At 35.8% G+C, this 21,103-nt stretch overlaps 1 protein-coding gene and 1 long non-coding RNA gene across 3 annotated transcripts in view; one reads left to right on the top strand and one right to left on the bottom strand.

The window, feature by feature from the left end:
- Nucleotides 1-1,021: 1,021 nt before the first annotated feature.
- Nucleotides 1,022-19,393, bottom strand: LOC121315810. 2 transcript variants are annotated; one of them, XR_005950322.1, is made up of 4 exons: nt 19,270-19,393; nt 12,854-12,922; nt 12,570-12,631; nt 1,022-2,363 (listed from the first exon to the last, which is right to left on the bottom strand). It is a non-coding gene; the product is annotated as an uncharacterized LOC121315810 (long non-coding RNA). The 2 variants fall into 2 exon arrangements; XR_005950321.1 differs by lacking the exon at nt 1,022-2,363 and adding an exon at nt 10,064-10,232.
- Nucleotides 15,944-21,103, top strand: part of LOC121315806 — a 51,940-nt gene continuing 46,780 nt past the window's right edge. Inside the window, exons 1-2 of the mRNA XM_041250248.1 lie at nt 15,944-16,818; nt 18,808-18,957. Of these exons, the coding sequence (XP_041106182.1) occupies nt 16,086-16,818; nt 18,808-18,957 (883 nt within the window). The 5' untranslated portion in view covers nt 15,944-16,085. The remainder of the gene's footprint in view (nt 16,819-18,807; nt 18,958-21,103) is intronic.

Raw genomic sequence — 21,103 nt, 5'->3', positions numbered from 1 at the left:
TCAACGGAACCCAGCCCCAAAAACATATTCAGTCCATCCTCCTCAGCCATTGTACGCGTTTATTGGTCTAAACTGTCGCTTTAAAATATATTCTGACTTGTAAATGGTTAAAGGTACTGTTTGTTATGCAGTGCCACACCTATCATTGGTTGACATAATACTCAACTGAGAATGAAGACACATTGCAGTTTGAACGATCAAGTAGAAATAGCGCCCACTACCTATCCATTATCAGTATTGCAATTGTGGAATGTGGAACAGATTTAGCCTAGCTAAAAAAGGGAAACACGTGCCATATGTAACACATACATACACTTGTGCACTGCAGAGTATTGTCGCAAACCTACCTCTGTAGAATGAGGCGGGTTAATTGGTTAACTATTGAAAAACAGCAGTTGTTATTGCATGGATATTAACTTGCTGTCTATATCGTGCATACACATTGATGTTACAGTGAAGTTAAATTAATGTAAACTGTACTGATGTTTGTACCAATTGAATAAACTAACCTGGCAGAGTAACTGCAGTTTACATGTGAAAAAGTCAAGAAAAATGAACATGCATGGCAAGCTGGAAGACAATAAATAAATTTAAAAAATGCGTATGGTGCATATTTTTGTTTTCAAATCTATCTCCATGGGTTCTAACTCCATGGGTTCTCTCTGGTGGCTAATTGATGCCTTAATTGGAATAATGGTTACTCTCTAGTTAATCCCCATGGAAATCTGCAGAATTTCCTAAAATCTGCAATGAGAAAATAGTTGTTGTTTTTTTTTCTGCATAATTCTGCAGCAAATTACTTTTTATTGAGAAACAGTGTTAATGAGTATAAATAAATAAGAAAAAGTCACAGTTTGTTAGTTTGTTAGGTTTTTTTTTTTATTAAATCACATTGCTAAATTCTGAAGAAAAAAAACAGAACAAACATGTTTGCCATATTTTTATGGAAATCAAAGAAGAAGAAAAAACACATACAATAAAATAACTAGAGTTTCCTTGTTCAAAAAAACCCCAAAAAACAGAATAAGATTGTAGTGGTGCACTGGGATTAAATTAGCATTGGCACATTTTACAAATGCACTGTTTTACAAATGTGTGCAAGGCTTGGAGCATTTTGTACAAATGTAACAGTATATTTTTAGAAACATTTGTTGTTCACCAAAATGTTGTAATTTTAAAACGTATCCACATCAAGACAGCACAAATATAAATGGAAATCGCTTGGAAACAGTGAGAGGCGACAGTGATTGGCTGATAAACTAGCATGTTTGTTTCTTTAGTGACACTATCACATACCACAAAACAAACAGGAAAGTAACGATTTAAAAAAATGCATTTTCACAAAAATGTTAAATCATCCCAAGTAATAGGATAATATCTAATATAGTTCACCGCCCCCTTCCTTTCTGATCATTCATTTTACTACACCATGTACAAAAAACATGTGTGTTTCCATATATAATTAGAAGGACATATTTCAGGACCTGAAACATAGGCAGTACAAGCAGAGTCCTAATTGATTTCCTCTTTTCTTTCACATAGGAGTAACAGAACAATGATAATGATAACTAGTGATAAGTCTCACCTGACTCTGCTGCAGTATTGTAGGCAATTTTCAAACCATACCAGGTGGTCTGATTCCTGGCACCTGCTAAGGTTATTGGCAACACTGTCACTTAACCAAGCATTACAAATAATGCAACGTATACCATCTTTTTTTATTATTATTATTTAAAAGGTTAATGTTTTCAATATGACCATTGCAGATCTGAAAAATAATGATTATGGTCAATAATTTGAGAGCACTTTCCATATTTCACGTAATTATTGCTCCAGAATTACACAAAGAGTAAATAAAAAGCTACAGTGTATCTTTCTTCCACATTGACTCTCTTGAAAATCTCAAAACCTCACATGCGACCCTATGGCAATTATCCACTTTGGTTTTTACCCCTTGGTTTTTAACATAATTTATGTACTTGACTGACCATTGTGACAGATTGATAGGAACTCAGGAACAGAGTTTGTTTTTATGTACAATATTTGAAATGTAATTCTAGAATTCTGTTTTGTTCTTCCAATGCTTATCACGTTCACAATGTCTTCAACATTTACAGTGCTGTACACAACACCTGTGCTCTCATACATTCATACTGCCCTCTACATCCCTTATCCACTTTGCATCCACACTTTGACAGTTTGAGGCAGGATTCAGATGCTTGTGGAAATGTAGTCCATAAAGGCTCCCACATCTGTGCTGGTCCTCTCATCCATCCCCATTCATCTGGGCAAGGCATCCGAGGAGAAGGCACCAATGTCTGTCCCCAATAGTGTCCAGCCTGGTATGCAGCTCTTTTAGTGTGCTGAGGTAAAGCTGCAGCAGTTGGAGGAATTGTATCAATTGACCTGCCATTGTTTGTAAAGAGCTCTTTTACACTTGTGCATGTGCTTTCTCTGTCATACATAACTATGACATACCTTTCTAGCAAAGGTATCCATTCCTTTATGGTATTGTGACATTGCTCAGAGCTTCAAAAGCTGGTGTAACATCTTCAAACACATTCCCTCGTAAGTGACATTTTTGTCAAAATGGCACATTATATATCAAATTAAAGCTCTTGATGAGATCTATCTAGTGCCAAAAGGACCTAACTGAAATCACAAACTGCAAAATCAAGGTAAACTTAGTGCCAGGAGGGCGTAACCAGCACACCTGCGCCCTCCTGGCTCTGAGTGTTGCATTGCGGGAGGACTGAGTCACAGCAGACGAGTCAAAATCGCTGAAAAAAGCTGTAAAATAAAGCTTTGTGTGAAACAATATCTAACTTTTGTGGATATTTTACTCAGTTAAATTGAGGATTCAAGCAATGAACGTTTATATTTTAAAGATACATATTGATTTATTAATTGTTATTAAACTGAAGAAAAAACAAGTCTGGAATAGAAATACTAGAAAACTAGTAGTTAACTAGAAAAACTAGAAATTCACACTTCTGTAATGGGTATTTATTTCAGTGTGTTATTATGGAAAACCTAACTTTTAAGTAAAATTTCTGGTGCTATTCTTACTTTTTGACATTTCAAATTCAAAAATATTTTAAACTCTTTAATTTTCTTCAAAATTATACTTATATTGTGCATGTACTGATAAATGGCAATTGAACATAAACAATCAATATCTTATTTTTGCTGTGCTGTAAAGTTATGAAAATGTCACTTACGCCCCTCTGGTTCAAAGCCCTCGATTATGCTAAAGATCCTTTCACAATAATCATTTTATCAAACACATACTCAATAAATGTATGTTTCTTTAGGAACTGAAATAGCTATCCAGACATATTAAGCACTATATTAATTGAGCAAACTTATATAAGAGGCTTGTCCACAACTTAAACCCCCTCCTTGTGTACATCTGGGTAAAAAGCCTTTGGGCTCAAGGATTAGTTATGATTACAATATTTTTAAATCATGCATCAGAATGATTAACAGCATATGTTATACTAATTGCCTGCTTTATAACCAAAAACAGTGATCAATATGTGATTTACAAACCAATCATCAGTAAAAGTCTTTGTTAAGTAGGTCAAAGTATACATCTGCAAAATTTGGTGCTTTTACCATAAAACCCACATTTCCTTCAGAAATCTGTACCAATCTGCTGGACTGGAAATACTGGATTTGTATTTTTCATTTGTGCCCTATCTTTTGCCGTTATAGTCCGTGCTAATTTAGATTTGTTTCCATAGTTCACGATGGCCTTAGGAATCTTTCCATGGCTGCACTAAAGCTCACACTGAAACCCTGCCACACTTCTCACTATATACAGTGGCTCTCAAAAGTATTCACCCCCCTTGAAATTTTCCACATTTTACTGTGTTACAACATGGAATCAAAATGGATTTAAGAGTTTTTGCCACTGATCAGCACAAAAAAAGTCCATAATGTCAAAGTGAAAAATAAAATCTACAAATTGTTCTAAATTAATTACAAGTACTAAACAGAAAATAATTGATTGGATAAGTATTCACCACCTTGAGTCAGTATTTGGTAGAGGCACTTTTGGCAGCAATTACAGCCATGAGTCTATTTGGATAAGTCTGTAAACCAGCTTTGCACATCTGGACACTGCAATTTTTGCCCATTCTTCTGTACAAAATTACTCAAGCTCCATCAAGTTGGATGGGGACCTTTGGTGAACAGCAGTTTTCAACTCTTTCCACATATTCTCAATTGGATTGAGGTCAGGGCTTTGACTAGGCCACTCCAGGACATTGACCTTTTTGTTTTTAAGCCACTCCAGTGTGGCTTTGGATGTATATTTGAGGTCTTTGTCCTGCTAGAAGATGAATCTTCTCACAAGTCCCAGGTCTCTTGCAGACTTCAGCAAGTTTTCCTCCAGGAGTTCTCTGTACTTTGCTGCATTCATTTTGCCCTCCATTTTCACAAGCTTTCCAGGCCCTGACTCAGAGACGCATCCCCACAGCATGATGTTGCCACCACCATGCTTCACGGTAGAGATGGTGTTCTCAGGATGATGTGCAGTGTTAGGCTTGCGCCAAACATAGCGCTTAGGGTTGAGGCCAAAAAGTTATATTTTTCAACAATGGCTTTCTTTTTGCCACTCTCCCATAAAGACCCCATTCAATGCCTTGGAAATGTTCTTATATCCTACCCCTGATTGGTGCTTTTGAAGAACCTTATTCCGGATTTGCTTTGAATGTTCCTTCGTCTTCATGATGTAATTTTTGTTAGGAAATGTACTAACCAACTGTGGGACCTCCCAGAGACAGGTGTATTTAACCTGAAATCATGTGAAACACCTCAGTTGCACACAAGTGGACTCCATTCAACTAATTCTGTGACTTCTAAAGACAAGGTTTATTTAGGTGTGTCGTAGTAAAGGGGGTGAATACTTATGCAATCAATTATTTTCTGTTTTATAATTGTAATTAATTTAGAACAATGTGAAGATTTTATTTTTCACTTTGACATTATGGACTTTTTTGTGTTGATCATTGGCAAAAACTCCTAATTAAATCCATTTTGATTCCATGTTGTAACACAATAAAATGTGGAAAAGTCCAAGGGGGGTGAATACTTTTGAGAGCCACTGTAAATAGTGTGTATGCACTCTAGTCACATGTATAATGATAGTAGGGGGCAAATGTTTTGAATTTTTGTGGGGAGGGGTTTGCAAAAAAAAATTGAAATTTTGCGAAAGAGAGTAAATTCTGTGATTTTTTCCGCGATTGTGGAATTGCTGAATTTTGGAGGGACCAGTGGTGTAAATTTACTATCGCTATTATTACTACTTTGTTTTAGTGTGTTCTCCATATTTAAATCGATTATATCTAAAGCCGTTTCTCTATAGAAGCTAGAACTAGATCTGTAATGGACACTGAAGAAATCTACTGTTATCATGTATATATAACCAATCTTTTTGGGAAATCTATGGCCGTTCTGACACTTTCAACTGCTGACATGCCATTTGTAGGACCCTGCACAGACCTAAACAATTTCATGTCACATGCAAATAACCATTTTTAAATATCAGTTAGTTTCAGAAAGACTGGCAGTTTATTCAGCTTAATCTATCTTCATTTACAATATGTCTTGCTGTTTAAAAAAAAATAAATAAATAAATAATAATAATAATAATAATATTTCAGGAAAATCTCTTTTTTGTCTGCACATTTCTCTTAAACTAGAATGCAGGTAGATTAATTTGCTCGCTACAAAAACAAACAGACAACTGCTGCTTTTTTGTCTGTCTTAGCTCCAAAAATTAATGCACCTGTGATCAATATAACACTTACTGCACTGTTTGTATTTTACAAATCAAACATTACGTTAGTATTTAGTTATAACTCACGTGTTGCAAACAACAGTGTTAACTGTTATATTGAAAGGAAGCAAGTGCACACATACCAGCCATTAACAGTATCCTGCCATATCCCATATCCATTACAATGCTGCAGACAGTTTGAATCAATAGTTGGGTATGAATTACTGCTTTAGAATAGAACAAGGCACTCTTCATTATTAATGCAGTGGTTGCTTCCATTTTTACAATACTGTTGTTTCTTTTACAGAGCCATGCAATGTCATTGGTACTTTTTCTATCTTGATAACTATGACTCTCATTGAGCATTAGTTACTGCGCAGCAGCACCTGGTAATATTTTTTCTGGGCAAGTAGGATTTCGTTACCCAATTCATAGAGAAACCATGACACAGAGGGGCTGAATCAAGCTTTACAGAGGCTAAAAACAGAGGCCTTCCAAAATACAAATAAAAACAGTAACTACTGCCTATACTACCCAGGACCTAAGTTCTATAGTCCAGTTTTAACCCCTATGTAGCTATGGGAATTAACAACAACTAGTGCCTATACTACCCAGGACACACAACCCTTTAATCATGCTGATACAGTTATGTTTTTCAGAATTAACCTAATATAATTGTGTTTATTATCCATTACCCTGTGCATATATATCCTATCAGTTACAATTTGCATTGTTTAATTTAAGAGATCTAAGATCCAATTTACAAGAGACTGTTAATAACACATTATAAATGGCTAGCAAAACTGGACTGGTAAGATTCCAAGATTAAAAACAAAGAAGTTTGTTGGAAAACATGAAACCAATACTGTATCAATGTTCAGCAACTACAGAGTCAACAAAAAAACAAAACAAAGCAAAACATAGCATACGTTTCCCAGTACTGAATATATATATAACCAAGGCCAGCTGTTAAAACTCAAACTCACAATAGCTGCTGTTTGTTGTAACTCAAGCGCAGACACACTCCGATCAGTTAAAATATACAGACACAGGGATGTATAATGGCAACAGACCCTGGCTTTTTTAATGTTAAGAACCATACATGTAGTTAATTTTTTCACCTTTATCAACATCTCAGTAGTTTGATTGTTCATTAAAAACACATATTAAGTCAATATAAAAGGCTTTTATCAAAATATTTATATCAGGCCCATCAGATTATGCGGCCATATTTGTCTAAGATCACAGATGGCATATAATCTTAAACTGATGGGTTAGAAAGCAGGTATGCTTTCCATTCAAAAGCAAACAAGAGGCTCTTTAAAAACATTTTCATCATACTAATCCTTGTCAGTTTAACTGATAACAATGTGCAAAGTGTAAAAGCTTGAAGTATAAACTTACCAAAAGCAGGGGTTCCAGTTCCCAAAAGTATTTGAGGCCATTGAGTCCATCATAGTATTTTGGAGTTAAAAAAAGAAGAAAGACAAAATCATTAATAGAAATATTATTTATGTGGTAAACTTAACTCCAAACTCTCTATTTTTTTTTTTTAATAAATGACACTGAAACTTCCAGAAACAACAGGCGTCAATACAAGATTGACAACAACAACAAAAAAAAAAAAATGAAATTATCTGATTAGCATATTATATATACAGGTTTTACCAGGATATAATTCATCTTCTAAACCACCCTGCAGTGAAGTCCCTAGTTAATTCCCAGAGCATTGCTGTACGGATTTCTTAAGAGATTAGTAAAAAGAATTAATACAGTGTACCATCTGGCCTGCTGATACCAAAACAGAACCAAATAAATCCATTATACAGTATGTGGCTTGCTGTCTATTCAGGGAACAAACAAACACACCACCACATCTGTATTAATGGTTATTTATTGCATTTAATAAACAATTTGGTAACAGTACAGTTAACTCTTAGTACAGAAACCATTAATACAAGCATGTTGGCAATGGGATGATGAAGGAGGTGTTACAGTTGTGACTTTTGCACCCTTAAGCCAGTTTGTACAGTAACCTAGGGATTTAGCAGCCTTACACATGTGACAGTTATGGTGTGATATAAAGCATGATTTCTAAACAAAAAGAACTATGGTCCATCTCTATGTTTTTGGCCCTTTCATTGTGTGCAACTAAATTTTATATATATATATATACTCATACAGTGCCGTGAAAAAGTATTTGCCCCGTCTGATTTTCTGCATTTTTGCATATTTGTCACTGAATGTTATCAGATCTTCAACCAAAGTCTAATATTAGATAAAAAGGGACCCTGAGTGAACAAATAACACAACATTTTGATACTTATTTCATTTATTTATTAAAGAAAGTTATGCAACACCCAATACCCCCATGCGAAAAAGTAATCACTCCCTTAGACTCAATAACTGGTTACGCCACCTTCAGCAGCAATAACTGCAACCAAATGCTTCCTGTAGTTATTGATCGGTCTCACACAGCGCCATGGAGGAATTTTGGCCCACTCCTTCAAGCAGAACTGCTTCAGCTAAATGACATTTGTGGGTTTTCAAGCATAAACTGCTCGATTCAGATCCTGCCACAACATCTCAATGGGGTTTAGGTCTGGACTTTGACTAGACCATTAAAAAATGTATTGTTCTTCAAACATTCTGATGTAGACTTGCTTGTACGTTTTGGCTCATTGTCTTGCTGCATGACCCAGATGAGCTTCAGCTTCAGCTCATGGACGGATGGCCTGATACTCTCCTGTAGAATTCTCTGATACAGAGCAGAATTCATGGTTCCTTCAATGACGGTAAGACGTCCAGGTCCTGACACTACCATCACCATGCTTGACCATTGGTATGAGGTTCTTACTGTGGAATGCAGTGTTTGGTTTTCGTCAGACATAACGGGGCCCATGTTGGCCAAAATGTTGCACTTTTGTCTCATCTGTCCATAGAACATTATTTCAGAACTCTTGAGGATCATCCAGGTGCTTTCTGGCAAACTTGAGACGAGCATTCATGTTCTTCTTAGTGAGCAGTGGGTTCCACCTTGCTACTCTGCCATGAAACCCATTTTTGTCTTTCTGATGGTGGAGTCATGAACACAGACCTTAGCTAAGGCGAGAGAGGCCTGCAGATCCCTGGATGTTGTTCTTGGGTTCTTTGTGACTTCCTGAATGATTTTATGCCTTGCTCTTGGAGAAGTTTTGGCAGGATGGCCACTCCTGAGAAGATTCACTACTGTCCCAAACTTTCTCCATTTGGACAATATGGCTCTGACTGTGGTTTGGTGGAGCCCCAGAGCCTTAGAAATGGCTTTGTAACCCTTTCCAGACTGATAGGCATTAATAACTTTTTTTTTCCGGAGGTCTTCAGGAATTTCTTTTGATCGTCTCATGATGTGCCTCTAGAACCTGTGTGCTGACAACTTCACTCTGATGGTAAGGGTCAAAATTAGTCAGATTTATATTGGGCAGGGCTGGCCCAAATCAGGCCTGATTGTTAACCAAAGTATTCAAAAAGCTGACCCTAATTATCCATTTAATTGGGTTAACTAGGGGGGCAATAACTTTTTCACACCTGAAGATTGCATGTTTGATTACCTTGCACACCAAACAAATGAAAGAAGCACCAAACTTTGGTGTCATTTTTTTCTCTCAGAGTCTGTCTACATACTACGACAACCCACAAAAAGATCTGACCAAATTCAACGTGAAAAATATGCAAAAATGCAGAAAATCAGACAGGGGGCAAATACTTTTTCATGGCACTGTATATTGGACTAAGGAACAACAGTCAAAGGTGCTTTGGACTGTTAATAGATGAACAATGACAGCTGTGCCTTCTGCCAGTTCTGTTATCAGTTCAACACTTGTCTTCTTTCTATTCTTATTCCTATTCCTTCTCTATATTTGTTGATTATGCTTCAGATACCACACCTGAAAAATCAAGTAATGAGAACTATTTCACTCATTGTTTTTCCTCCTTTATGCAAGTCAAGGTTGTTATAATAACAGAAAACACTAGTGGAGGCTTTGAATAAATTGTTGATGCACATAATGCATCAGAGTAGAAAAATGCAACATGTCTAAGAGTCTAAGAATTTTGCACAGCAGTATATGTATATGTATATATATATATATATATATATATATATATATATATATATATATATATATATATATATATATATATATATATATATATGGAGGGCTTTTGACGGAGGGTCAATATCTGCAATTGCACCTGTTTGAATGAAATCCAACTTGTCCTGCAGCCACTCCAGTTTTGTGTAACTATTGTGTAGAGATGTGTAACTAAAAAGCAGGTTCCAGCAATAACGTCCTTTGAACTGATTGATTACAAGTGACAGCCAACCAGTAATAAGTCTCACCTGACTCTGCTGCAGTATTGTAGGCAATTTTCAAACGATACCAGGTGGTCTGATTCCTGGCACCTGCTAAGGTTATTGGCACATTGCAACACTGTCACTTAACCAAGCATTACAAATAATGTAATTTGTATAATCTTTTCACAGAGAAATACCACAACAGCTTTATTTATAAACACTGTAACCATGCATACTTGGCAACCATGAATATAAACATGCCCTCTCTTCAAGTTTACACAACTCTGTTCAAGTTTAAAATATATTTTCTTGCCTACATTATTACTGCCCCCTATCTGTTTTATGGTGCTGAGAATCGTTCTGTCCTTTGATCTTAATCAGATACAACACTATAAATAAATGTGTGCCTCTTGTTACCTTTGCTGCAGATCAAATGATTTTATAGCTGATAGATCGTTGGATCGAGTTTGCATATAGCTTATAGCTATTGCATATTCCAAACTGAATAAAGGAATTCAAGCAAATAATGTTCAACAGAAAAGGAAATAATTTTAACTTACACCTGTTACAAGCAGCCCTGGTCTCTCTGATATAAGGTGTTTGTTGAACGCTTCTGTTCCTCGATGCATGAATAGCCTACTATAGCACACACTCAAGATAACTTCAATAAACTATAGTTGCTTGTTTAGAGTTCCTATTTTCGCTTTGTCACTGGTACTTTTTCCAAATGAATTTGTATTAACCATGTTAATCGTGGCTATGATATTAATCATTCATCTTAAAAAAATATGTTTTAATAATTCTTTAGAAGAGCAAGATTACTTGCAGTAGTTTTGGTTGTGCATTTGTCTGATCAGGTGTGTGTTCTGATGTTAAGTTGATGGAAGCAATGCAGCACAACAAGTCCGATGGGCTAATTATCTTAATGTTACCTACCCACAAATGCTTTTTCAGACTAAAAAGCACAACCCACCACATTCTAAAGCATGCATTTCCTGTGGGTGTAAACATACTGGTAAATACTGAGATCAAAACATCATGCTTTGAATACTTGTTGGCTTACTGATACAACTGAAAACATTCAACTACCAACTGAAAATATTATCAATTCTAGAGTTCATACATCCTTGCAGACAATGAAAAATACCCCATTCTTAGTATTAACTAAATAGTGACCCTCAGCTGTAGCAACTGGAATAATACTGTTAGACCTACTTAGTAAATGTATCAAGCACATGTGTTTAATGTAGTAATATTAATTGTATTATGGAGTAAGAATTCACGTCTTCAAAAATATTACTGCTGGTGAAAGTGAAGCTCAAGAGTTTACACTTTAGAAATACTGTTCTCCGTGAGTGCAGGATGCACCCTATAGCCTGGACATCGCCGGTTCGAGTTATGGCTCCTGACTACAGCGCTATAAAGGGGGAGCACTACTGTACTGCACTAGGGCTACTGAATCCAAGGACAGTCCGCAAATAAAATTATAATTTTGCAGTTTACATGCTGTACCATTGGTACCCACGGTTTTTACATAGTGTTAACATGCCTACCTGTGTACCTGTGTAGGTTAGATACCTGTTTTGAAGATACAAAACTACTAATCTTAATTTACTAATACTTCTGAATTTTAATTATGCATTAAAACTATTTATTCTGGTTGGAAAGTATAAGAGGTTAAGAATCAGAATCGTACAGTTATTAGAATAAAACTATATTTGTATATATTTATTGTATTAAAACATATTATTAGACATTATCTGACAGGACGGAAGGTTTACTTAATAGAAATGTATCATAGAACCCTAGGTTTATAGCACAATGAAACATACTGCATCCAGGAAGACATCTGCATAAATCATAAAAACATCAAATTGCAAATTCGTAACCTAGGCCCTATTTTGCTGTAATTTAATAAGAAAAACTTGAGGATAATTAGTCCCTCTAGGCCATTGCTTTCAACTCCAGTTCTTTGGACCCCTAACATTCCAGGTTTTTGTTTCAACCAGGGACTTATGGACAGCCTAACCTGCAACCAGTCTGTATCTACAGTTATCGTTATCCTGTATGTCCTCCAGAAACTGGGAAAAAAACCTGGTTAAAACAAAAACATGATGGTGTTGAGAACCTCTGCTCTAGAGCAGGTCAGCAGGTGCACACCTGCCTAACTAGTGTGAGACTCTCCCATTGTAATATTATATGAAAATTATGAAAACTTTTTGACAAATGCACATATGTATGTCTGGCTTAACTGTTTTTAGTACCGGTATTACTAGATAATCTTTACTTGCATGCTATTCCATAATGGAATATCTGCATATCACTACTGATGAATTGGTAAAGAAAGTGTGGTAACTGATCCAAAAGGCATGACAGAAGAGACAATAAGAAGAACAATAAGAAGAACACCTTTGGAAAATTAACAAAACAAAAGCTTAAAAGTCTTACCAGAACATCTTTTATCGGTCACACAGAATCTTGTAACTTCCTCAAAGACAAGTTGCAAGACACTGAAATGCAAAGTAAAGTCAAACTCTTTCCTAAGTGCTGCTTCTCTTCCTGTAAGCCTCCAGATCACATACCCCCCCCCCCAAAAAAATACAGCGTTGCTCAGACAAAAAGGGTGTTTTCCTTTGCAATACCTGAAAGAAACTGCAGAAGTTTCGCATTACTGGAACAAAAACAAAGGTGTCATGTTATTGAAACAGAAACAAACCTTTGAGGTCCCCTACCTTTTTGTTTCCCACCAACAACAGAGGCACTATTTAAACAGAGGGCGTAGCTTCAGGCTGTACTGTGTACTGCAGATGAGGATTTAGAAAAAAAAAAAAAAAAAGGGTATCAGACATATTAGTTAGTTTCCTAACTTTTCTTTTCACTTAATGTGTAAGACTTAGGAAAACTAATAGTTCATTTATGACTCAAGTAAATACTGTATATTCATGGTCACCACAATCTTTGCATCCTATTTGCGTTGCTAATAAGTAATAGTATTTAAAAAAAAAACCCATCAACAAAACAAAAATAATACGTGGTCTACATTTAATGACACCTATGACACATATGCAGATACTTGCATCACTAAGTCAATGCATGAAAATAAAATCTTAGAATTTCTTGAAATCAGTTGCATAGAATAGAAAGGGATTTTTGTGGATTGTTTTAATGCACATTAAGAATAAAAATTGTACAAATTGTTATAAATAGACAGAAGTAAAAAAAAAACAGACATATCCCTCTGTCAGTCTTTTGTAAAACTACAGATTTTTTAAAATAAAGTATGTTGTAGATTTATTTCTTGCATGTAGGTATTAATGATATTCAGTATAGGAAATGGGGGACCAGTAATAATGTTGTTTGTGCCAAGAGGAAAGCAAGTATATATGAATGAAAGATTATCAGTCCTTTAACACAGAATTGAGACAACTTTGTTTTTTCCCTTCATCTTGCCTAAGTATAACCTTTACTGATGAACACTAATTAGGGCTTCCCACCATCAAAACTCTTTTCATGCATCTCACTCAGACGAAAGAAAAACTGCACTCATTATGTTTACATTTCAGTCCTCTAATATGCTGTAACCATTTAGAGATCAAAAGATTTATTTTAGTTCAGTCTTGCCTTCTTGATAATCTTTTCACCCTTTGTCTTTAGCCCGAGATAAATCCAAACATGACAAGCTTGTATTTTTCACTCTCCAAGCCAAGAAATGGAGGGATATTGTTTCATTAATACGTAAATCCTGAAACTGTGTGGGATAGGTCACTATATTCTATTATATTATAAAACAATTTACCTGTATGCTATTTTGTGTAATAATTTCTAACAGCATAAAGTAGTAACCACAGTAAGTGAAGGATAAGCAATGCTTGCCATTAGAGCTGACAAATGTACATTTTGAGGATAACAGTACAATGTGAGTAATACACGCTTATCTAAATAATCGTTTAAATGTGTTTCATAATAAAATATTGTATTTTCTGGTACTCAAAACTGAGTTGTTTATTATTTACATAAAGGACAGTGACATAGAAATTATAGATTTATAAAACAATGTGTTATAATATATATATATATATATATATATATATATATAGTGTAAAAGGTTAAGGCAGCAGTACCCTATATATGCACTGGTATGATACAGCTTCTGGCAGAAGCAGTCTGTATCAGGGCTATTCAGGCCTGGTCCTGGAGGGCCGCTGTCCCTCCTGGTTTTTGTTCCAACTGTACCCTAAATTACTTAGCTGGACCAATGAAGTGCTTACTACAAGCTTAATTGGTCCAATTATCAATTTAGTGTACAGTTAGAACAAAGACCAGGAGGGACAGCGGCACTCCAGAACCAGAGTTGAGTAGCCCTGCTGTAGAGCAGACGTAGGTCTGCTAATAGCGTGTATATTATTATTATTATTATTATTATAATAATAATAATAATAATAATAATAATAATAATAATAATAATAATAATAAGTCATTTAACGGGCGCTTTTATCAAAGAGACCTACAGAGACTGCTGCTACAGTCACATACAATAGGACCTCAGTTTTACGTCTCATAAGAAGGATGGGTTTATCAAGCCGATATCCTTTCCTCAAGCATTCTAAACCGTAGAAGGCGTAATGCCACATTTGATTCACAATTCCATACAGCTCTTGCCGTGCTTAAGTTTGTGTTTAAGTACAGATTTTGTTATTATCGCATATTAAAATTTATTAATTAAAAATAAAATACTTAAAAGGTCATGAAAGATATAAAACAAAACACAGGAAGTGCAGAAAGGATGCTTGGAACATCCGTCTCTATTTCTGCCCGATTTAAACATAATTTTAAAACAATCTGATGGAGTTGACACAGATCCTAGGACAAAGTTATCTTACTATGTTACTTGTTACTTTTTAAAACTAACTAAGTATTATAACTATTATAGTAAAGATTAATTAATTACTACCCAGCTCTCAAAAATAGTGATCTATATATATATATAAATATATATATATATACTATATATATATATATATATATATATATAGTACCACCAGGAGTTTGTTCCAAGCATGTCAATAGGGAAGCTTTAGCCCTTCTGTTAAAAATAGTTTTGTGATATCCCAGCCTTGAAAACCACATTAGCAGAGAGACCATTCTTTCTTTTACTTTTTTTTTTTAATGACGGAAAGTGCAGTTAACGTACATATTGTGACCAAAAAAAAAATCTGGCATGGACCCATTCATTTTTCAGTGACTTATTTTTTTGTAGGGCAATAACCAAATGGTAGTACAACAGGTTACTCAACCTCTCAGCACTGTCTCATATCCCGTGCTGAAAATTCGACCGACTGCTGGAGAGCTGGTGTTGGAGAGCAATATGGGAATTGGTATAAATCTGTACTGGTTTCCAAAAGCTCAAGCTTGTATATAAAACAGGACACAAGCCAAGCTGCATCAATTAGATTGAATTATGACTGTGAGATGGTAACCAACATGAGGTATCTTCCACCATCAACAAATAGCAAAACAGTTTTTAAAACATCACCTCGAACTTTGTACTACAAAATGAATGTCAAACATATTATTTCAATAAAAATAACGCAAAATCGGTGGAACCAAAGCTTTTGTTATGTAAAGCCTAGCAACCGCACTTCTAATTCTCGCGAAAACCTGATTGTACTACGACTAGATACAGAACTAACACTACCACCAGTACCTACAACTGATGAAATACCGCCTCTGTGCAAAGAATGCTATTTTGAGCGCTTCGAGTATCCGTATGTTGGTTACCAGGTGCCAAAGCTAAGCAACGCTTTGTACGGAGAGAGCAGTTACAGCGTAGGGTTGTGTTCTATTTTTTGCATGGTCCTGTTATGGCAATAGTATTTTACCGTTTTTCTGATACTGTTGACATTTAGATCTGTTAATGTTATCTTGTTTTCAAACGGCCTCGGGGCAGCAGCATTGAACAATGCAATGACCGGGTTCAAAATAAGAAAGTTATCTGAATGTGTAGGTAGCGTTTTAACTAGGCAAACGTGCATATTATTGAATCCAACCTTGACAAGGAATGGACTGTTTTTGACTTGGTCTTGCAACCCGTCTATAAACAGAATTGCAGTGACTTTGCAAGAACCATTTCATTTAATACAAGAACTATGCAACACTCGTTTAGAAAGTGAAAAAACAAAAGCGAACTTGCAGGCGACAAACCACAGCCGTGGTAGTATTAGTAATAGTCATAGTCGTATTTGTGCTAGTGGTTTGTTTCAAAATCATAATGAAAAACAAACAACAACTAACCCAGAGTCGACTAAACTTTTCAATAAACCTTCTGGATCGGGCAGGGAGCCCAATTATTGTGTCCAAAATACTTTAAATCGGTTTCACCAACTACGTTCTGAAACAATAAAGATAATTGCTGCTTTAACAAAGTCTAGGTTTTACGAAAAAAACATTCCTCTAGAGACAATTCATCAACAAACTTCACCTCGAAGAAAGCCAACTTTATTCCTGCAGCCTGTTGCTGGCTCGAAGTCAAAGACTAAACTTTCTGGTGAACTTGTTATCGTTGGAATGGAATGTGACGGACAGCAACATTTGCAGCTAGGAAATGCAGCCAGCGCTGGTGTGCTTATAGGTCCCAGCCCCGATGAAGACAGATTAATTTCTGATTTGAAAGCTGATACAAGAGAACACTTGGATGGTGGTGAGAAGTCTGTTGATTTCACAATAAACTAGTAAACGATCTTGTTTCTAGAAGTTAACCCACATTCTGTGAATGTAGGGCACAGTGACCTGTTTTTTGTCCCACTGTACTAATTGGCTGAGCTAATAATATTTTGGTAACCAAAGTTGTGCTTGGGAATTTGTTAGGTGCATGTAGGTCATGGTAACCTACATTGCTTTTCATGATTCTGACCCCCATAAATGTGTACTTTATGTCATTGGGGAGTTGCATGTCACTGACACGCAATATCTTGTTTGAGGAATTAAGTCAGTTAAATGTGTTGCCAGCCTGTATACGTGCTTATCAGGTGAAACCAAGGTGCATTGAGAATGTCAGCATGCCCGTCTCCACTATATTTCCTTCTGTTATACAGTACGCATCCCAGGTAGGTGATAATCAGAGGTAACAAACGTAATGTTAAAAAGTTGTTTAGGACTCCTAACATATATTGTATTATGTATGTTATTCAAAATCTTGTTGTAATGTGTTAATGGTGATTTGGGAAATAATAGGCATAATTGAGATCTCCTGTATTTAGTGTTTTTTTTTTTTTTTTCTCCACCTCTTGTTTAATTTACTTTGACAGTTTGGACAGTTGATTTGGGAAGCACCAGCATATCTTTAAGCCTTGTGGCAAACGAAAACGAGAAGTCAGCTTTCATTCTTTCTTTCAGTATTGGATCATTCTGAATCAGAAAGTATCTTGTATATAGAGGAGTTAGCCTTATATCACTAGTCTACACACTCTATTTCCTGATTGTAAGACAAGATTAGGTGTGACTTCTGAAAAGTATTTGCCCCTGGACTTAATATAAGAAAGAAAACACATTAAACACAAGCATTTACAGCAGTGAACATTAGCAAATAATTAATGACAAATACAAACTATGCAATTTATAATTGTTTAACAAATACTATGTAAAGAAAACCAAAACCAAAAAACCCAAAAGGAACTTTATTTTTCAAATATTTGTTCATGACAAAAGTAGTGGCGCTAGTACATAAAACTATTACACAGTAATTAAGCTGCATTAAAAAAGAAAATCGCCAGAACAAAGGTAGTTATTTCCAACATCTGTTGAAGAAAAATGTTTTGTCAACATAGCAGATGGTGGTGAAGGCAAAGGAGTTGGATTCCTGTTTGAGAAAAGCAATAGAAGCCAATGGCAACAAAGAAAATGTGGAATACCACAATCCACAATAATCAAGAAGTACCACAGCACAAATTTAAGTGAAGCCTTTGAACAAAGTGGACATACAAAGACAGTTATGGGTACAGTAAGTTGTAGAATCGTCCAAGACTAACACTCAGTGACTAACTGAAGATTTAGGTGCACCAGGCATAATTGTGCATACCCCTTTTGTAGAAAATTCAGTAAAACAGCAGTGTTGAATATGAACAGGAATCGGACGAATCTCCTACCCCATGTACCCTAATTTTGGATGTACGGTTCTTTTAAACTCTTCAGTTGAATTTGTTCTGTGGTACTTAATTATTGCACTGACTGAGGATGTTGGTATACCATGTTTCTTTGATAGTGCCCTATACCCATTCCCTTTGGTGTAGCCTACTACAAGTGTTAGTTATGTTAGTTAGTTAGTTATGCTTGTACTGGATTGTGTTTTCTGGTATCTTCTATTTCGTAAGTATAGGGTGCCAATACTTTGGTCTGTTACTGTATTCATACATCATTCATTTGTTGTTGTGTTCTTTGATCATTTCTTGCTTAAAATAAAAAAAAAAACTGTCAGTAGATTCTTTATGAACTTTTAAATGCTCGCAAATAGTGAATATTGTTTTCCTGCTCATGTACCAAGCCAGATGTTAATAATAATAATTTAACATCCAGTTTCATAGAACTGTGGCTATTAAAATAATGTTTATGGCCTCCGCCATTAAAGTCTAATAAAGTTGAGCCTCTGTTGATCTTTTTCTAACTTTCCAATGACAACGTCTTTATTCTTCAGAAATCGAAAATGCTCCAAAAGAAAAGAGAGAGAAGAAAAAGACCAAAACAAAAGGCAAAAAAAAGAAACTGAAGCCAACTGCAGCCTGTTTGGACAGTCTGTCGGCAGAACTGCCGTTTGCTAACACAGAAATCAAGAAGGAGTTTGGCAGTAAGTAGTGTTAAAACTGCACTTTGAGTGCCTGGTAATCCGGATTCTGGTAATTCAGCAGAGTAAATCATAATCAGTATTTCAAGAATTCTTTAGTAAAGGCAAAATCCTTTTACGTATTGCAATATATATATATATATATATATATATATATATATATATATATATATATATATATATATATATATATATATATTTATTTATTTATTTTTTTTTTTTTTTTTCTGTAATATTTCTTAGTAAGCATAAAATTGGCTTCTTAAATGCACAATATTGTTTGGTTTAGAGTATGATTTAAAAAAAAAAACTTACCTGTCCTTTAGAAACTTAGTAGGTAGTAAGAATTAAATCCAGGTGATGGCTAACATTTTATTCTCATGTCCTTCGACTTATCAGCAAAAAATGTGAATGAGCATAATTAGCAGCACTTGTTCTTATTGACTCCTGCCAAGTGTAAGTGGAAAGGAACCTCTTGGCACCACAGCTGCCGTTTCGATGTAATACGTACAGCTGCTCAGTAGTTTATGAATAAGTGTTTGTTTGTTTGGTTTTGCTAACAAGCAGTTTAGAATACGTATTTGTTTATTTGATAGAGAATCTGGATTGCCCATTCTGAACCCCAACAAACTTAGTAACCCATATCTGTTCTAGAACACGTTCTGTGCATTGAAATTTACTGTATTTGATGTGTGGCTACACTGTATACATTATGTATTTACAATAATTTAAACTGGAGACCACAGTTTTATATTGTCACTTGATCTTCTACACTGTAGTGCATATTTATGAAGATTTTTATTTCAACAAGTTCAGTTTGTGACCAGTTTCAATTGCATGTAGTATTAATTTGCATTCCAGAGTTACTTCACACTTGTAGATAATCAATGTTTAAGTGGTTCTGACATTCATAGTTGTTGTTTTCAGATGCACACAATATCATCAGTTAAGTTAAAATCTTATCTTGTTTCAATTGATCAATATTTGGGGGTTAGGTGGTAGAGTGCCACTGTGGAGAGTGCAAAATATTTTTCATTATTCATTCATGGTTTGGCGGCCTCGTCATTTCGGGGAGATTTCTGCCGCACTGGGATGCATGTATCTGTTCTTATATTCCATGCCGGCCTCGTGCAGGTAGCCGTCGGGCACCCGCCGACGAGACCTCTGGGCCCTAAGCGCCCTACACAGTCATAAATAATCTGCAATTGCAATTGCAATTGCTATCATCATCATTCATTCACTGCCATTCACTTAAGCGAATTCCCGCTGCTGAAAACTTAGCCTTCAGTGCGCTATTGCACTGCAATTCAATGAATTCCATCTGGATGTCTTCTGGTGCAGTTTCCACATCTATGCCAAATTGGTTTGAAAAAAGCTGGAACTGGAACTGCTACTTTCAAAAATCTGAAAAACGGTACTCAAATTCCACACTCAACACGTTTAGTTTTGCAGCAAACGCGCTATCAGGAAAAGTAAAATCCGCCACAGAATCACATACAGCTTGGCACGTTAGGAAATGGAAATGGAAATGGGAATGGTCTCCTTGCTGCGTGTTTTTCCCACACATGTAACTTTAGCTGAAGCGCCTTAACACCGTCATACAATTCAGTTCTGACTTGTTTACAGCCATGTAGTTTCACATTTAAATTGTTGAGCTGTTCGGTTATATCACAGAGAAATCCCAAATCACACTCTGAATCTGAAAGTTGTCTAATTTCTTTCCCTTTATTGTGCATGAAATTGTCTATTTCTTGACGCAATTCAAAGAACCTTGTAAGTACTGCACTGCGGCTAAGCCAGCGAACTTCGGTGTCATGCAGCAAGTCACCATATTGAGCATTAAGTTCGTCAGGCAACTTTTGGAATTGCTGGTCATTCAAACCTTTCGCCCCGATGGAATTTATCATTTTCATGACCATGACCATTATGTGATCAATTTTCAGCACCTTCCCACACAGCGCTTTCTGGTGTAGAATACACTGGTACGTTATAAGTGTCGTTGGACAATTCACCTCCTGTAGTTTTTTTGCACACCAAAGCAACAAGCCCATTTTTTTCACCACACATGGGAGGCGCTCCATCTGTTGTTATCAATCCAACTAATTTCTCCCACTGTAATTTCATGTTGCGCGCACACTTCTCAAGCTGT

The sequence above is a fragment of the Polyodon spathula genome, chromosome 5, assembly GCF_017654505.1.
Source record: "Polyodon spathula isolate WHYD16114869_AA chromosome 5, ASM1765450v1, whole genome shotgun sequence".
NCBI lineage: Eukaryota > Metazoa > Chordata > Actinopteri > Acipenseriformes > Polyodontidae > Polyodon > Polyodon spathula.
Note: the sequence above shows the minus strand (reverse complement) of the source record. Positions and strands in the feature narration are given on the sequence as shown.